The 20253-nt window shown below is 46.3% G+C and overlaps 1 protein-coding gene and 1 pseudogene across 1 annotated transcript; both read right to left on the bottom strand.

Moving 5' to 3' along the window:
* Positions 1–6478: 6478 nt before the first annotated feature.
* Positions 6479–12835, bottom strand: LOC123119563 (B3 domain-containing protein LOC_Os12g40080-like; annotated as a pseudogene).
* A 1757-nt stretch (positions 12836–14592) lies between these two features.
* Positions 14593–18480, bottom strand: LOC123119562 (uncharacterized). Its single transcript, XM_044539412.1, has one exon. It carries the CDS (start codon positions 17608–17610, stop codon positions 14863–14865), a length of 2748 nt encoding a protein of 915 aa, XP_044395347.1. The 5' UTR covers positions 17611–18480; the 3' UTR covers positions 14593–14862.
* Positions 18481–20253: the final 1773 nt, after the last annotated feature.

Genomic DNA, 20253 nt, shown 5'->3' with positions numbered 1-20253 from the left:
CGAGTTGTAATTTTTGAGTTGTAAGTAAAAAAGAAGTGTGATGATCTTCATTATTAGAGCATTTTCCCATGTGAGGAAATAAAAAAAGAGAAAGGCCAAATAAAAAAAGAGAAGGCCCAAAAAAGTGAAAAGAAAAAGAAAAATAAGAAAAGAAAAAAATGAGAGAAAAAGAGAGAAGGGACAATGTTACTATCCTTTTTGCCACACTTGATCTTCATGATAGAGAGTCTCCTATGATATCACTTTCATATGCTAGTGGGAATTTTTCATTATAGAACTTGGCTTGTATATTCCAACGATAAGCTTTCTTTGGCCATGTTATTTTGACAAGACATAATTATTTTGTTAGTATGCTGGAAGTATTATTATTTTTATGTCAATATTAAACTTTTGTTTTGAATCTTACGGATCTGAACATTCATGCCACAATAAAGAGAATGACATGGATAAATATGTTAGGCAGCATTCCACATCAAAAATTCTGTTTTTATCATTTACCTACTCGAGGACGAGCAGGAATTAAGCTTGGGGATGCTTGATACGTCTCCAACATATCTATAATTTTTTATTGTTCCATGCTATTATATTATCTGTTTTGGATGTTTTATATGCATTAATATGCTATTTTATATGATTTTTGGGACTAAACTATTAACCTAGAGCACAATGCCAGTTCCTGTTTTTTTTCTTGTTTTAGAGTTTCGCAGAAAAGGAATACCAAACGGAGTCCAAACGGAATAAAACTTTCGCGATGATTTTTCTTGGACCAGAAGACACCCAGGAGACTTGGAGTGCAAGTCAGAAGAGCCATGAGGCGGCCACAAGGGTGGAGGACGCGCCCAGGGGGTAGGGCGCGCCCCCCAACCTTGTGGGCCCCTCAGTTACCCATGACCTAGATCTTCCTCCTATATATTCTCAAATACCCCAAAAACTTCGAGGGGAGCCACGAAACCACTTTTCCACCGCTGCAACCTTCTGTACCTGTGAGATCCCATCTTGGGGCCTTTTCCGGCTTTCTGCCGGAGGGGGATTCGATCACGGAGGGCTTCTACATCAACACCATTGCCTCTCCGATGAAGTGTGAGTAGTTTACCAGAGACCTACAAGTCCATAGCTAGTAGCTAGATGGCTTCTTCTCTCTTTTTGATTCTCAATACAAAGTTCTCCTCGATCTTCTTGGAGATCTATTCGCTGTAATACTCTTTTGCAGTGTGTTTGCCGAGATCCGATGAATTCTAGATTTAGATCAGCTTATCTTGAATATTATTTGAATCTTCTCTGAATTCTTATATGCATGATTTGATATCTTTGCAAGTCTCTTTGAACTATCGATTTGGTTTGGCCAACTAGATTGGTTTTTCTTGCAATGGGAGAAGTGCTTAGCTTTGGTTCAATATTGTGGTGCTCGGTCCTAGTGACAGAAGGGGAACCGACACGTATTGTATTGTTGCCATCGAGGATAAAAAGATGGGGTTTTCATCATATTGCTTGAGTTAATTCCTCTACATCATGTCATCTTGCTTAAGGCGTTACTCCATTCTTTATGAACTTAATACTCTAGATGCATGTTGGATAGTGGTCGATGTGTGGAGTAATAGTAGTAGATGCAGAATCATTTCGGTCTACTTGACACGGACGTGATGCCTATGTTCATGATCATTGGCTTAGATATCGTCATAACTTTGCGTTTTTCTATCAATTGCTCGGCAGTAATTTGTTCACCCACCGTAATAATTTCTATCTTGAGAGAAGCCTCTAGTGAAACCTATGGCCCCCGGGTCTACTTTCCATCAACCGATCTACAATTTTCATTTCCTATTTACTTTCTTTACAATCTTTTACTTTCTGTTCCATAAACCGAAAATACCAAAAACATTACTTTACCGTTTATCCATCTCTATCAGATCTCATGTTGCAAATAACCGTGAAGGGATTGACCACCCCTTTATCGCGTTGGGTGCAAGTTGGTGTTTGTTTGTGCAGGTATTCAGTGGCTTGCACGTTGTCTCCTACTGGATTGATACCTTGGTTCTCTAAAGCTAAGGGAAATACTTACTCTACTTTGCTGCATCACCCTTTCCTCTTCAAGAGAAAAACCAACGCAAGCTCAAGAGGAAGCATGATCCATCCCAGACACGTTTATTAAAACTAAGTATAGTTGATTGTCAAATGAGAATGTATGTGTTGGTGATTGTTTATTCACTTGACATGCCTTCTCTCCATAGTCTAGTGACTAGTGTAACCATTTTAATCCTAACCCTGTATATATACACTAAGCTCTATATAATAATACAAAGAAAGTAAATGTGGTGCATCATGTGAAATTTATCAGCCCATCCAACCTTCAACGCGAAATCCTGAAAGAGAATCAAGAAGATCTGTGTGCTGCTCTTGCAGGCATCATGAATGTGTCGTGATAGCCAGCACCTGCCGAAACCCTTGTCGAATTCACCATTTAACTTTATATTCATCAAGACACACTAGTTGTGAACACAAAAAAGATCCATATCCCCCAAATGATGTAAAACATTGTACGAAAGAGAAAATAGACCACGCTAGCTCTCGTTTTATGCTTTCCTCATGTTCTTGTTTGATGTGACATGCTTTGTTGGCATGGGAGTGTGTGTTCCATGGGGGGTGGTTCCGGAGTATGCACTATGATAGAAGTGTGTGGTGATGGTTGTAGGAGACAATGCACTCAATCGAGAGGAGAGACGAAATTCTAATGAAATGTTTAGTTTGCAACATCAAATGTTAATCCTTCCAGAATTATATAAGCATGTATTTGCTTTGTCGTGATAATTGTGGTTTCCCCCCTTTTGTTAGATATATATAGCTCACATGTCATACATCAAAGTTGGTCGCGCTCTTTCTAGCGGGCATATTTCTTCTAAGACTAGTCTTGGCAATATTAGTCATCAACCAAACAATGCACAGAATTACTCCACACAAAGGCCATACCTTGGTGAACGGATAGCTGAGTTTGTGTGGTCCTCCCACATGCATCTCATGCAGTACCAATGTACTATAAATTATACTATTGAAAGATTATTTCAATTATCATGTAGTGTGCAAGTGTAATTGATGAGATCATATCATCTCCAACCACCGCTTTCTTACTTTGCAATATATATGTTCACAAGCAACCTAACTTCGCCGTCACCTGGCCTCTAGCACTGTATCTTCTCACATTTTTCATTGCCTTTGCCACCTTCTCTTGTGATGCTCAACTACAAGTGTAGCTAGGACTGAGAGGATATATCTCTCAATCCAACACATTTCCTTCCCTACTTGTCAAACATACGTCTTCTTAGGGATGAGAGGGGTCAATAATATATCACACATTTACGATACAAAAGTATTACAGAAGAAGAACTATCTTGTCAAACCATTTCTGAGATCATGTGGTCTTTGTGGTGGATTTGTCAACCCAAAGTTAACTAGTATGAGTTTGAATTGTCTTTCTAGAGGAAAGCTTGATAGATGCGGCTTTTGTGTCACTACTATGTGGGGGTGTTCAACTAGAACACAAGCATAGAAGTTTTGTACTGCGGTTGGTTTAATTTGGGAGAAACTTTCATTTCTTATGCATTGGGGTATTGTTGGAGCAAAATAGCCAATGTGATTTCAAGTAATTAGATGGGAGTATGTGCTACCTGATTTTGATTTTCCGACCAGGAGATATTATTTTGAAATTGCATATTTTCAGTCAACAACATTTTATCAATTTATTATCCAACCTTCATCTAGTTGGCAGTTTACATTTCCCCCGATCGCAAGCTTTGCAAACGTGACTGAGATTGCCATGGTACATACTAAGAGCATGTAACATGGGGCTTTTCATGACAGAGTAACTAGCAAGGTCATCTTTCTAACCGACATTAAATGCATTTCATCTCAAGGGGAGACGAGATTAAATTTTCCAAGATGTTAACCTTTTGTCGATCGTCAGAAAATGCCAACCATTTAATAGCTCGAATAGAATGTTCTGTTGATGATCCCTAAAATAGCCCATGGATCCGAGAGATATTATGTGGCTTGGAGTTGCTTGATGGTCTTGAGCAGGTCAGGTGGTGTTTGCTCCAATTTCTATAGTATGCAGCCAGTTGTTTGTCCACAAGCACAAGGGTTTGTAGCGGTGGCATGTTTCCCCCTAACTTAACCAAGGTATCAGTGTGTAGAATTAACACTCAAGACTTCATCATAAGTACTGAAATACAATAAAAAGGCACCTTGTGCCCCTGATGGTTCCAATGAGGATGTCAACCTCATTAGCTTTGTTAGTTGCAACAAGTAATGAGTAGATATTGTAGTACTTTTTTTTGGAGGTGAGATATTGTAGTACTAAGTTGTTTGTATTTTCAGAACAAATAATAGCAGTAAACAAAAACACGAGGAAATGAGGGGCGGGGGTGGAGGGGGGCTGGGGTGTTATGGAGGAAACTGGACCAGGTTCATAGAATCACTCGTAGCATCTCTCACAAAAGCGTGGACACTTTTTTTTAGAAACACAATACACACACATATGCTCACATGGATGACCTTGAAACTCACATCATCCAACCACAAAAGTTGGTTCTCATGCGGACACATAAATATCAGCATAGGCATGCATGTGAGTTTGATCAACCAAACAATCATGCCAAATTATGACATAGGTTAGCATCATGTTATATAGGCAGTACATCATAAATCCACTATATCAACACACGCCAAACCTAATGGCTAATGCTTCAATCAGGGTGATTGAAACCCTAGTATTGATCTCTCCCCTCCCCTCCCGAGGCGCTCCCGGGGCGCCCCAGGGAGGGAACCCTAGCGCCGCCGCCCCCGTCCCTTCGCCCCATCCCCCCTCCCTCGCCGCCGCAGGTGGCCTCGCCGGCCAAAGGCCGCGTGTCGCAGGCGGCGGTGGGGCGGCTCTCTCCCTCACGCGGGTGGCGGACGTCGCGGGGCGGCCTCCCCTGCTCGGTGGCATCGGGCGCCGGCTTGCCTCTGCTCCGGCTTCCCTCCTCCGCCTCACTCCCTGGTGACCTGTCGGCGTCGCCTCCTCTCCTCCTCCCCCTTCCACCTCGGCTCATGGGGTTCTGGAGGCCCGGGGGCGTGCTGGCAGCGGATCTGGCGCCCCCTGCCCAGATCTGGCGGGTGGTGGTGGTTGGCGGCTGCAGGGCGACCGGCGGCCCCTCTAAGGTGGTGGTGCTGCAGCCGGGGTTCATCCCCTCTAGTGGGGTGGCTGGGCACCGGCTGGACCTGGCCAGGGCATGGAGACGCGGTGGGGGGAAGGTGTGCGCGCGGCCGGTCTCTTGTTGGATCCGACCGGATCTGGCGTTGGGGGGCGGCCGGCGGCGCGTGGAACCGGTGGTGCGTGCCCGGCGGCTCCGGTGCTTGGAGCTCGCCGGGCGATGCGGGTAGGGTAGCGGCCGGGCGTGGCCGCTGCTTCGGCCGTGGGCCGCGGCGTGGGGAGGTCCGACGGTGGTGCTCTCCTGGTGTCGTGGCGCTTCACGGTGGTTCAACGGATCTGCTTGCGGCGGCGGCCGGCTTCTCCGGCGTCGGCTCATCTGTGTTCGGGCCGTCTCGGCCTTCGCCCCATCTCCTCGTCGCCCAGGCGTTACTCCCATCAAAGGGCTGGTCCTCTCCTAGCTGCGGCCAACCGCTCATCTCGTGCCCGGTGCTGCAGGACCGAGCTCGTCTCGCGCACGATGCAGCAGGACTGAGCTCGTATCGCGCACAGTGCAGCAGGACTGACCTCGTCCCCTTTTCGGTGCTGCAGGACCAAGCTCATCTCGTGCACGGGGCAGCAGGATGGGCCGGTGGATGCCAGTTCTGGCCGACCAATCGGGTCTCGACGCTGGGGGTCGCCCAGGGGTGCGAAAGGTGGGACCTTTCCGCTCGCCTCTTTCGTTGGGGTTGCGGCGGATCTCGGGTGAGGTGGTGTCAAGGTCTTGGATGCCGCGGCGGCGGCCCTGGTGGTGGTAGCGCGGTGCTCTTGGGCAAAGCCCGTGTCTTGGTACTGCCCGGTCATCATGGCCGTGTGGGCGGCGTGGTTGCCGGGGTGTGGCGTTCGGTGGCGGTGAGTGTTGGCCGAGGTGAAAACCTGTTCTATCTTCGAACGGACCGGCGGCGGCGGAGATCGTTCCCTTCTTGAAGGCGTCGTCGCGGCTCTCATTGCCCATCATGCGGCTCCAGGGGAAACTCTGATCCTTGGATCGGGCGGTGGCGGCGCTCCGGTGTCGTACCTTTACTGAAGGCGCCGCCTTGAAGCACATGGTCCATCATATGTAGCTTCATCTCTTCGTGGTGGTAGTGCTTGGGGTGGTGTTGCTGCCTTCAGCGCCTATGTATCCTGCCCTGGGTGTGTGCGTGTGTTATGGTGGGTGTGTTTGTATTGGGTGCTTGTTGTGATCGGTGATTTATATATAAAGCGGGGCGAAAGCCTTTTTCGATAAACCCTAGTATTAGATAATAAAATAGAGCATTGCACAAAGCATGATGACATATAGTTGAAGACATAACATCCACTGTCAAGGAGTTATGCAGTGTTTTACCCTTAGTGAGGTAGTACAAAGGGCAGCTCATGTCATCTAAACATTAGAAACACAAAGACAGATCTTACCATATACATAAAACTATGAACCCTTAGTCTTGGAGGTGCACTACTCACATCTAATGGCGGGCAGCGGAAAGACATTGTTGATGAAGATCAGTGGTGATTTCCCCTCCGGTTCAGAAACATTCAGCACACGGCTCACACCAGCTAAGAACTCCCAGTTCAGCAGGTTTCAGTACTAGGCACTTGCACATATCTACACTGCATATTACATGCCAAAATATTCAGCGCACTTCCCACACTGCAGGAACTTAGTCCACTAAGGCAAACCGGCCGTTGGACTTCCTCCTCCTGGCGACATGGATGGCCATCGTAGTCCTCGCCAGCTTCTTCTCATTCCTCGCGCCTTTGATCAGCTCAAAGACGCAGACATCCCCCTCGCGCAGTTCATTTTCACGGACGAACTTGGCCCAAGGTTGGCCCCTGAAGCCTCTGCTGGAGCTCCCCTGGTAGTACCTGACATGCCACCTCTCTTCTCTGTTTGGCCTGAGGAGCACAACCTCATGTGATCTCATGTGGAGATGTTCGTCTACAAATTCACTGGGGATGACCTGCACAAGCCACAAGGAGAAATTAATGTCTAAACATATGGGAAACCTTGTGCATGCAGAGTTGACAAAAAATTACACAAGCTTGCTGCAAGTGCGTTAGATTGTTTTGATCAGTCCAAACTGACCAGAAAATTGTTCTTGTGTTGCAGGTGGGCCCTCAGCAGAACTGTCATGAATGCTGGATTGCCCGGTTGGATCGAAGCCAGCCCGATTATTTCACTTTTTTCGTCGTCGGGTAGTTGCTTCGCAGCCCTCGAGTAGCAGTAGTCGAAGTCAGCATATGTGTCATCATCACTCTCCTCTTCCTCAGTTTCCTCATGCTTAACATCGCATGAGCTGCTACTGTTTGGTGATTCACGAAGCTCTTTCCCTGTCACAGTGTGTCACGAGCTTATAAATTTAGTACTTAAAGTGATCAACAAAAAAGAGTTAGTGATCATTCATAGTTTACATGGGCCTGTGTTAGTTGACTACACCAAGATCTCAAGAAAGGGATTTATTCAGGATATCATCTCATGTATTAGTTGCACTGCAAAAATCGTAGTGCCTTACTTGGTTTGGTCTTTCCACTGAATTTCCTTAAAGTGGAAACCTTGTGAGGGGATTCAATCAACTGAGACGGTACACTTGTATCATCGTCGTCATCGTCATCATCATCATCATTGTCGTCGTCTTCATCAGAATCATCACTCGGAGAGTATTGCTCAACCTGTTGACCCACCATACCATCAAAATGTTTGTGCATACCAGCGCCAGCGAAGAGAGAAGACAGTTTCTCGCAACCGGTCGCATCGAAGATGAGGACCTCAAAAGAGGAGTTGCCGCTGAATGTGAAGACCAGGAGGTCATTCTCCTGCAGTTCATGAGCCTTGACAAAATCTCCCCATCCCGAACTGAAGAACAGGTCATTGGCAACCTTGGTAACACCCACATGCCATGTTTCGCCGCTTGGTGCTTCCAGGTCAAATCCCTGCGAGCTCTGCGTCTGCCTGATGAAGCTGCTCGCAAACTTGTCCGGTATGCGCTAAGACGGAGGAGACAAAATTGGCAGGCGGTTAGTCACATGGTTAGGTTCAGAGGATCTACGTATGATGATGCATTTCAAGTTTGTACCGTCCATTATTTGGAGGTAAGTTCCATCTTGTAAGACTTTTTTTTTTTTGGAGAAAACACCAGAAGTGTTGCGTTTCTGATGCATCATGCATACATCACGGATGAGCCTTGTAAGACTTCTTTATGCTTTCTAGAAATCAGGATTTGTCCTAGTTGTTGTTGTTTTTTCAACATCCTTTTCTTTTTTTAGGGGGAAATCAACAATTTGGAACTAGCTAGTACAAGCGGTCAACTATTGTTACAGAGTTCAATCCATGTGAGAGTATTGGATACTTACAAAGCGCTGCTGGGAATCTTGTGTCATGAGCTTGAAGAACTTGGTCTTGCTCACGTCCATGTGCTCCCAGTAGTAGTGCTCCTGCCACTTCTTGCAGCTCTCACACCCTTTCTCACCCATCATCTCATCTGCCATTCAACAATCACACAAGCAACATCCTCAGCCACGGCAGAGAGAGAGAGAGAGAGAGCGAGATAGAGAGAGAGAGAGAGAGAGAGAGAGAGAGAGAGAGAGAGAGTTGGGCTTGCCTTGCTCTTCATGCATTCCCTGATTCTTCCTGATGAGTGAGAGTTCTGCTGGCTGACGAGACTATTAGTAGTAGTTCTTTGGTGAGGGTGAGAAGAGTAACTGCATACCTAAATAGATTTCACCTATAAGTTACAGCTCAGTGGAGACCAGTGGACGCTGGGTATTCATGGACCTCGCCTACTGAAAGGTGGGGTCACCAGGGCAGATTTGTGCTATGTTTAATTTCATCTTGGGGAGAGGTAAGTTGGTAGTACTAGTAAGTTGAGTGGACAGTGCTCAGAATTTATTTCCTTACAGTGATTCATTCAAGTACCATAAATTATGTCATGAAGTAACTGTAATCAAAGTGACTCTGATCTTAGCTAATTGCCTCCTGGTTGCAGCACACAATTGTAAGAGAAGTGACCCAGCAAATCCATTGACAATACTATTAACATACAGTACATAGGCATTAGAGGTTTTACAAAAACATATTAACATAGGCATTGGAAGATTGAAAAATCCAAGAACCAATGCTTGGTGAAATTGAATAGTTTGCCAAGTACTGTCAGTACTGTCTTTTTCTTTCTCACTGGTAGAGTACTTCAATCTTAAGTTAAATTTTCGCATGAATGTAGAACAATACATAACTTCTCGAATTTTTACACATACATTTCGTGGGATTGCCAGAATTTGTGCATTTTATGAGGATATGTCCCCCAACGAATATCTGAAGTATCTTAATACTGATATTTAAAATTAAAATAGGAAGTGCTCATAATTCTATAACACAAACTAATTAACAACTTAGTAACATCATATCTAGGTAATTTAGTTTGTAACAGAGGCACATTCAGAGATTTTGTCGGATGAGTCAGCAGGGACATTGATCATCGGGAAATTCTAACACAAAATCCACTGACAATACTAAACTTCCCGGTTACAAAAGCACAGGCAGAAAAGGGAGCAAATCAACAGTACTCTTCTTTTCGGATGATGTGGACCATCATCCTGAGCTTCTTCTTGTTTTCAATCCGCTCGAAGAGGCAGACATCATCTAGTTCCAGTTCGTTGTCGATGACAAACTGCTCCCAGCCTTTAACAAGCCAACGCCTTGAACCAAAGCTCCTGAATTCAGCTTTCCATGGAGCGCTTTCCCCGGGCCGATGAAGCCTGAAAATTTGGTTCTCACCAGGGAGAAAATATTTGGCATAATCCAGACTGAAGGCCTGATTGCACGGAAAAAAGAGGAAGTAAGATTCAGTGAAAACTTCAGTGCTCTAATTCTGTTCTCTCACTATAACTGGGAATAAACTTCCGCTGATGAATTGTATTTTTCCTTTTCTTTTGAATATGAACAAAGTGATGGTGACTCACCAAACTGGGGGTTCTGCTGCTAACATTGGTTTTCATCATGATAGACACGAAAACAGGGATTTCAGGCTTAATAGCTTCTACTTTCTCATATACTTAGTCTTCAGCAGGCCCTCCAGAGTGGTGAATCGTGACAACCTCACTTTATCTTCAGGCCTAAAACTCTTGACTTCAGGCCTAAGACTATTGGAAGAAGTGGGAAATCCTACATAAAAGACCCAGTCACAAATTACTAAACATGGGACATGAAACCAATAGTGCATTAATTTACATAATCCCTTGCAGAATCTGCTGGATTCATTTTCAAGTTTTTCCCTACTGTGAGTAGGGCTACATCTAAAGGATGATCCCTCACACTGCATGCATATACGCAGGGCATTACCTGGCGGTTGATGATGGCTTGCTTTAAGCAGATGAACTGCCATTGTGAAACTTCTCTGCCTCTTTAATACTTCAAACACGCAAGTATCGCCTTTTTGCAACTGGTTGTCATCGACAAATCTCAACCAGCCGGCAGAAAGATGATATGTATCATCAGCATTGATATTGTAATGAGCACCCCATGTCTTGCTATGACTGGCATGACAAAGTGTGATGAATTCGTCTTTGCGTGGAAGGTGTTTGATAGCGTCATCTTTGCATATGAGATATGACCTATTACAAATGATCTAGCAGTTAGTTTCGATGAGTTCAGCAAAGCTTAAACAAGATTTAACAGGTGAATCTGAAGTTCTGATCATCGCAAGAACAAGTTCTGAAAAAGTCAAACAGCTCAAGTAGTCATTAAGTATGGAATGCAAGTAATGCAACTGCCAACATACCAGAAATCCATCAACCAGACTGGCACTGGACATGGTTTTGACATATAGTGGAATCTCGGGCCTGATATTTTGTTCAATTTTGTCGACTTCCACCTTATGTGCATCAGTCAGGTTGCACCCTGTTGCCAAGAAATAGTGAGACCTGGTGAAAGTCTTACGTTCACCCGAACTCCTGGCATCTTCAGAAGATGGGACTTCCTTTTTAGCTGCGCAATATCAACCATTAATGCTGTTAATAATGAAACTTGATCGCACTGTGCTAGAACTAGGAGAAACATATGTATCTTTACTTGGTTTGTGTGGAGAGCCTGCTGGATTCATCTCTGAAGTTTTGCAACCGTCGCTGCAGCAACCATTCTGACGCTTTGCTAGCCTTTCACCCTCCGGTGATAACATTTGATTATCATGAGGAACGCTCCGTTTTTGGAGACCTGGATTGTGGTTCATTACAACGCAGTATATCTCTTTCTCGCAAGCACTTGGATCATAGATCTCAACTTTGAAGTGGGAGTCCCCATTGTATTTGAACCTCAAAAGGTCACCCTCTTGAAGCTCATAAACACTGGCAAATTTTGACCATCCAGATCGAAGGACTAGATTATTCAGTTCCTTGGCAATATGAACATTATATGTATTACCATCTGGGGTTTCTAGTTTGACTAGTTCAGAGATCATTCCTCCAACACTGCGCACAAACTTCTCTGGTATGGTCTGCAGGGATTAAAAAATAAATTTGACATATGAACGCCATAGTCATGTACTCTACATGGTAGGATAAAGAGGTAATTTACACTAACATGGAGTATGTCATAAAATTGAAAGCATTACACCGTTACTATTTTAAGAGCAATAACTAGCTATATTGATCCATATAAATAACAAGGTCGTTGCTGCTGATTTTACTGAAAACTAAGAGCAAACATGTTTTCTTCTCAATACAGATGTAAATTTCTTTATTCGAATATGCCTTATGCATAGTTTTAAGGAGCGATTTCAGGATATGCCACCCACTAAGTCAGTTTTTCAGGGCATGCTTTACATATAATCCATGTCTCACAAAACCAGACATGTGGATCCTAACTCCATGCATGAACAGAATATTGAGGTGAATGTCCTGATAATTTCGATAACCTTCTGACGTTCAACATTTTTGCCAGAAATTGATTCTCAAACAACTACTCATACAGAAAAACAAAACTGGTTCGAACCTCCAAATCAAGTACTAAGATGAGTAAACCATGAAACCGTTATCCCAGGACCTAAGTTGTCCACTTGACCAAAACAACAAACTAACAAACTATAGAACATGTATATTTGTCCACAGGAACAGCATAGTCGAGAAGATCGTACCACTCCATTCCTGAAATTGCCAAGCATAAGCTTAAAGAAACGCTTTTTCCGATTATCCATGTGGTCCCAATATTGATGTGCGACGTAATCCTTGCATCGTGTGCAAGACTTGTCCATCCTCTGATCACTCCTACAATGTTAATAAAGATGGAAGTTATTAGGAAGGGAGGACAAAATCAATTTACAGTAGGCACGTAAACAGGTGGGAACTGGGAAGTAACCTAAAAACTTCCAGTATTCAGGCTAACTGACATGAACCTACTGTACTGGCATTGTGCCCTATTGTTGAAAAAGAACATCACTAGAAAAGTTTATTCAGGCTGATGCAGATGAAAGCATGACAAAGGTTGCTATGTCATAGATTTGACTTTTGAGCACTAAAAGCTGCAGAATCTACTGACATATTCCAGTTTTATTTCTTCCATATAGTCTAAGAAGATAAGGAAGGGCAGCAATATCTAGAGAGTGTAGTAGCAGATTGTGTCAGTGGCAATAGCCAAAACAACAGCAGAGATTAAAGCAGGAGATTACCAGGACTTCTGCAAGAATGCTGGTTGCCACGGATTCAGAGGGATGTTCTGAGCAGTGCTAGCGCAAAGGTCACAGTCTCACAGATAAATAGGATGGCTGTATGGAGAACCCAAAAGTCACAAGCCGCATTCAACACTTCAAGGCACATATTATGTGAATTAAGACCCACTGTGGACAGGGAAGTAAAACTGATTAATTAGGGAGAGGAATAGACTGGGAACTGAAAACCATCCTCTTCAATTTTTTCAATGAATCGTTTTCTTCTGAGCATGAGCACTGAACACACACTGCCACTGCTCTGCTTCGACATACTTGGGAAGATTTTCTTGATTATGGCTGTCAAACTGAGTGAACAGATAGGGTATGGCTAGCCACTGATCAGGTCAGAGCCAGCCAGGCCTAAGCAGGAAAGAATGTTTCAGGCATTTGTTCTGGGAAAAGAGATGCATTTGATGCTGGGATCGTTTTTCTTTCGGCTGTACAAAAAAAATGCATTTACAATTCCTCCATTTTATAGCCCAATGGTTGCATCATTTTGTAAGTTGCTTGCCATAAAATGTGATGTTGCTGCTACGTGGCAGTACAAGAAGGAAAGGGGCAGCCACAGTAGGGGCAAAAGCTCAAAACTGATGTTTGTGCATTAAATACAAACTGATGTACAGTTGCTGCATCCTAATAGGATGCCTAGGAAGAGGTTTATCACAATTCTGCTATCTTCTACTTACATTTCAAGGATAAAATTAAAATAGCACATTTAAGCAATTTAAAAGGGAAAATTAATGAAATCGTCATATTAAGCGTAACACTTGGCAATGCACCTGAGTTAACATGACTAATTACTGTAGAAACCAGTACAGAAACTGAACATTGATAACACATAACACAAGATAAGCTTCTGACTTGTAGAGAGTTCCCACTTTAGTTTACCAGCACAACTGAAGGTCCATAAAAGATATTTCATGGTATTGCAGAGCGGATCTATAATGGGACTCCCTGATTATAATTTCTGATAAATAGGGAGCATCCAAAAGTCATACACAAAGAAAATTGCACCGTCAAAATTGGAGTTACCTTCTTACCTGGGCTGGGGGAAGACATGCACCAAAATACCAAATAGATCGGTAGTGGATGTTCGTAATTTTGATTTACTAGTACAAAAGGAAGAATAACATTAATGGTTATACAGGATCTTATTCATGTGAGCCCACTGAGACAACAATCATGATAATGTTATGTTTCAATGCTAGGACATGCAAAAACTCCAGGAGTACATCGAACAATCAGTGTGACTGGTTCCTAATGCTTCTTCAGATCAGGTTATCCAAGTCACTCAAGTGTCAGATTATTAGTAAACCTGCCAAATAAACGTAACATGCACAAAAGGGGGGTTGAAATTGGATAATACCACACTGAGGCAATTCATGATTGAAGTTCACCCAAGAAGGAAAGTGATGGTACTTACAAACATTTCAAATCCAACTGAATGGTTGTATTTCAACAAGACAAAAACATGTTGAACAGACTGACTGGAATAAAATCAAAGTGGAAGTTGGAACTTAGAAGCGGCCACACCATTCTCAGTTGTGAGTTTCCATGGACAAAAGGGACAGTCATCCAGCAATATTGATTGATTATCAAAGGTCGGCAAAAAAAGTTACAACTTTAAGCAGCAACCACAAACAAAAATAAATTAGAAGACAATTTTAACAGAGGATGTGAAAACTGCATCATGAACACATTCCAGGAACAAAGCACTCAAAACTACTTCATTTCCAGTGAGCTGCTTTACAAACATTGTTCAGTGGAAAGGAGCTCTACTGATGAGCCGCTGGTACATATTTGAGCAAACTCTACATGACACAAAAATAAGTCACATGTCAAGGAACTAGGCAAAGAATAAAAAAATCTGCTAAATCCACTACCAATTACCCCTCGAAAACACAAATTATGGCTCGACAAAAGGAGAAAGATCACCTTCCACTCCTTCATTGATCGATACATCATACATCAAGCTCAAATTTGCCCTTCCATGTGCTCAGCAGCTATCGCCTCCATTTGGTCAGTAGCTATGGCAATGCGCTCACTTTCCAGGAATGAAGGATCTAAGAACTTGGCAACAAATGCCCACATCTTGTACACATCTTCAAAGTTAGTGAGGAAGCCAAGCGAAGCAGTCACAACTTCAACTCTTACAGTCACCTTTTTACTGTCTCTGCGACCATTCTTATAAAAGGAAGCCTCGGGTATGTCTAGTGCTCCATTTGCCTGTTTCTGGTTTGGGTCTATCTTTATATGACTAAGAAAACCGATGCCGAGAGATATGCCATTTTTCTCAGCTATCTTCTGGACAAATTCGGCATTAATGAAAGCACCACCACTTTGCTTCAGATTGAAAGCAACGGCCGCTCCCCTTTCATACTTAATCTTTGGACCATAAATGTGGACAAGAGGAACTCCATCACTGTCTTTCAAGCCTGGCAGCTTCAGCTGCAACAGCGAAGTTACTAGCCAATTGATAAGGTACCTTAACCTAAGTGTTGTTCTGTTGAGCCCCATCATGTCAACATGATCAATGTGCCTGCAAATTATCTCTGGTTCCCTCCTGCTCCAGTCTTGAGCATCATCATACCCATCACTTATACAAGCATCGTCATCACGAAATGGATATCCAGACGCTTCAGCAGCATCTGAGGCCCGATGTAGTCTGTCAGCAATCATATTCGCCTCAGTGTTGAATGAAACTCTGCGCCCCATGCTTATAGCTCCGTCAATCTCTTCAACACCAAAGAGACGACCCCCAGCAAACCTGCTGTTTCCATCCCTCCGTCCAAGCAGCCGAAATTCCCCTTCAGTCTCCCTTCTTATCGCACTTTCCTTGTGGTCCAAATCACCGTTCATGGCATGTTGGCATGCAACCTCTTCAACCTCCGGCTCCTCTTGGATTTCACTAACTTGCCTAAAATGATTTCCCCGGCCATTCTCATAGATTTCTTCTTCAGGGTCTTCCCTGAGGCAGTCTACATCTTGTGAAACTGACAGTACAGCAGCATCAAAAGAAATCACATTACCATCATAAAGTGGGCTTCTAGATATCCTCGATGCTAGGTTAGGTGACATCCTCTTGTTACCCTTTCTGCCAGTGAACCAAGATGATGGTAATGGTGATCCCAGTTTCCCTTTCTTGAACTGACCAGACTTCTCTGACCCCAACGGGCTCTGGCCAACATCAACCCAGAAAGAGTTCTCTGATGAACAGTCCTCGCTGAATGCTGGGCTCCTCATCACCTCACCGACAGATATGCTCTCAGTTTCTTCAAAAATGGTGCTCGCCCCATCCCTATCCGAGCTGCTGTCACGACCAGGGTCACTCTCAAACGTCTCTCTGACCTGAGCAGAAGTGTACACACCCGAAAATGCTGGCAGCTGCGAACCGTTCCGGACATCAGGCACTGGATTTTCATCTTTCGGAGTGCAAGGGTCATCTTCAAGTCCCTCTGTTTCCACTGCATCAAATTCATCGATGGAGTCACTCAGGTACTGTGGAAATACCGGAACAATCCTGACCATTCCAGAGGCATTGCAGCCATTCCTCCCCTGCAAGCTTCCAATAACCGACTTCTTGATCAGAAGGCAACCAAATCCAGTTGGATCAGAACCAAACACCCTGTAGAATGAGGTTATAATGAAGTCCGGCCGGAACAGCGAGAGCCCCAGCGAGTCCATGTCCTTGGGACCAAGTGCACCAGCATCAAGCATGACATGCCAGCCATTCTGCTGCGCCAGCGCCATCCATTGGTAGGAGTACTTGGCGCCGGTCACCCGAGACTGTGCAGGGAACACGAACAATCCAACTGCAGCATCCCGTCGCCTGGCCTTCCTCTTGCCCACGATCTCCTTGCGCAGCTCTGTCGAGCAGAGCTTGAGAGTGGGCCAGCGGAACCATGCGGTGCGCGTCTTGGCACCCTTTGCCCGCGCACTCTGCGCCATCCAGTTCACCGACTGGCTCTCATGGTCAAACATGGTGAGCAGCCTTCGGTTGTTCTCGAACGGGTAGCACTCAGCGAGCAGCTTGAACGCTGACCCCCGGCTGACAGTGAACACCAGGGCGTACTCGCTGGCCGGCACATTCAGGTACTCCAGGATCCGCTCCTTGATGTCATTCTCGGCCGTGCCAGGCTCAGCGCCACCGTAGAGCGCGTGGTTGCTCAGATTGGCATTGAGCTCGGACAATGTGAAGGACGAAGAGGAGGAGTCCCAGCTGGAGTCAAAGAGGCCGAAGCCGCAGTAGTCGAGGCAGACCCTGCCGGCGCCGGGGGCGTCGAGGTGGGAGTAATGGTCGAGGCGGAGGCGGTCGACGTCGGACGTGGAGGCGTAGTCCGGGTACATGGAGAGGAAGGTGGCTATGGCGTGGGCGAGGAGCGGCAGGTCGGAGATGGAGCGGAAGGGGCCGGCGGCGGCGGCGAGGGCGGTGGCGCGGAGGAAGTCGCGCTGCGCCCGCAGGCGCGCCAGGGAGCGGGAGCGCGTGACGGCGGCGTCCTCCTCGGCGCCGGCGGCGTCGGGCGGCGGGCAGAGGGCGCCCTCCTCCGACGCGGCGTCCAGCGCGTCGCGCAGCTGCCGGAGGAACGACGCCGGGTCGTCCCGCCGGCCGTTGCCGCCTCCATGCCCGCCGCCGCCGCCTCCACCTCCACCGCGCCGCCGGTGGTTCTTGGAGAGGAGGATGGCGGCGCAGTGGGAGAGCGGCTTCCACAGGGAGAGATGCATGTGCCGCCCCCCGAGCTGTCGGATCGACGACGGGGAAACCAACTGCGTGCGTCGCGGCTGGGATCAGCGGGCGCGGCGAGGCATGGGGATGGGGCTGACCGGAAAACCCCGAGATTTCTGGGTGGGTGGTGGGATTTCGGATCAGCGGGCGCGGAGAAAACTGCGGCTCGGCTCCGGGTGGGGAAGGGAAGGGAAAGAAAACCGGATCTTCCGCCGGGGGGGAGAAAATGGGGGATCAGAAATGTCAGAGCCCTCAACCAAGAACAGTGGCCGGCCGGCTGCGGGTGCAGAAATCTCAGGTTCTCCTTGGGTTTGAGGCGGGGAAACCGCGGATTTTCTCGGAGAGGAGAAGAAATGGAGGAGGGTGGGGAGGGCTTGAAATGCAATGACACGCTCCGCCTTTCCCAGCAAAAAGGAGAGGGCTTTGGCTTTTGGCAGGACCAAGAACTCAAATTAAAGAAGAAGGATAGAAAGGAAGATAGAAACCTCAGCAAAGATTTGACTCCACTCTCCTTGCTTTTGCACACCACCACCACCAAGAAGAACTCATCAATGCTCTCTCAAACCAGTGGAAATCCAGCAAGAGCAAGGATTGGAGAGAAAATATGAAAGGAGCTCACTCACTCGCTCACTGGCTTCACTCACTCAGATCCTCCCCGCTCTCACCAAACTCGTCGCGAGTGGTTTGGAGCGCACTAAATGCGTTGGTATCATGAAGAGGGGGTTGCATTCATTTCCATCCAAGAACTACCAACACCACACCAACTTCTCTCTCTTTTTTTTCCTCTCTTTTTTGCAGTTTCTACACTACTAGTACTGCCCTGCCTCGCTTTGGAGCTGCAAAAGTAAGTAGCGGCACTATTTTAGTGAGGCTGGCCTGGCTGGGGTGGGGTGGGGTGGGGTGCTTTAGTAGCATCCACCGGGTAAAAACAAAGTGTTTGGTACTGTCACATTAATATTATTATTGGCTCTACCTTGTTAGTTTTTGCTCCCTGGGGCTCACACACGCGCAGTGGGCTGTAAAGTGGGAGGAGGAGGAGTCGCTGCAAGCAAGGCTTTCGTTCTTGGGGCATTGACTTTTCCGTTGAGGAATTGAAATGCAGGGCAGCGGCTTTTGGTTTATTTCATGGTTTTTTAAAGCAAAAGTTTTTGTCTGCATGATTATTTCCTTGACCGGTTTCTCGTGTGTGTGTGTGTGTGGAGTTGTCTTTATGCACGTGTGCTTTTTAGGGGGGAAATATTACTATTTGCTCCCAATGTCCTTTCATTGCATGATGATAATTCCTCTGTAATCATGTTGTGTTGTGTTGTTTTGCCTTTGCATGATTATTTTGGACACTTTACTGCCAGCACAGCTGGATAGGACCCAAAAGAAATAACTTCTTTTTTCTCGGCTTGGTTAATTTTTCAATGTCGATGAGTACTCCACTAAACAAGTGAAGTGGGCATATAACTGACACTTGTTCTACTTGTATGATGATGAAATTGCACGATGTGTTGATCAGGTGCAATCACACGTATATATAATGTACAACGGTGGGCCACGACCTCAACTATACAAGGACCTAAGAGGTGGGCCCGATACACGAATATGCACATAACACATATACTCAACACCCCCGCAGTCGAAGCGGCGCCATCGCTGACGCAAAGACTGGACCGGGACTCCTCGAAGGACGTCGTTGTTGGGGAACGTAGAAGAAATTCAAAATTTTCTACGCATCACCAAGATCAATCTATGGAGTAATCTAGCAACGAGGGGAAGGGGAGTGCATCTACATACCCTTGTAGATCGCGAGCGGAAGCGTTCAAGAGAACGGGGTTGATGGAGTCGTACTCGTCGTGATCCAAATCACCGATGATCCTAGCGCCGAACGGACGGCACCTCCGCGTTCAACACACATACGGAGCAGCGACGTCTCCTCCTTCTTGATCCAGTAAGGGGGAACGAGAGGTTGATGGAGATCCAGCAGCACGACGGCATGGTGGTGGAAGTAGCGGGATCCCGGCAGGGCTTCGTCAAGCGCAAGCGGGGAGGAAGAGGTGTCACGGGAGGGAGAGGGAGGCGCCAGGGCTTGGATTGTTGCTGCCCTCCCTTTCCCCCACTATATATAGGGCCAAGGGAGAGGGGGGCGCAGCCTTGGCCCTTCCTCCAAGGAAGGGTGCGGCCAGGGAGGAGTCCTTCCCCCCCAAGGCACCTCGGAGGTGCCTTCCCCCTTTAGGACTCTCCGTTTATCTTATCTCTTGGCGCATGGGCCTCTTGGGGCTGGTTCCCTTGGCCCATATAGGCCAAGGCGCACCCCCCACAGCCCATGTGCCCCCCCCCGGGGGGGGCTGGTGGACCCCTTGGTGGACCCCCGGACCCCTTTCGGCACTCCCGGTACAATACCGATAAAGTGCGAAACTTTTCCGGCAACCAAAATAAGACTTCCCATATATAAATCTTTACCTCCGGACCATTCCGGAACTCCTCGTGACGTCCGGGATCTCATCCGGGACTCCGAACAACATTCGGGTTACCGCATACTAATATCTCTACAACCCTAGCGTCACCGAACCTTAAGTGTGTAGACCCTACGGGTTCGGGAGACACGCAGACATGACCGAGACGACTCTCCGGTCAATAATCAACAGCGGGATCTG

The sequence above is a fragment of the Triticum aestivum genome, chromosome 5D (genome assembly GCF_018294505.1).
Source record: "Triticum aestivum cultivar Chinese Spring chromosome 5D, IWGSC CS RefSeq v2.1, whole genome shotgun sequence".
Taxonomy (NCBI): domain Eukaryota; kingdom Viridiplantae; phylum Streptophyta; class Magnoliopsida; order Poales; family Poaceae; genus Triticum; species Triticum aestivum.
This window is presented reverse-complemented; position numbering and strand designations above follow the sequence as displayed.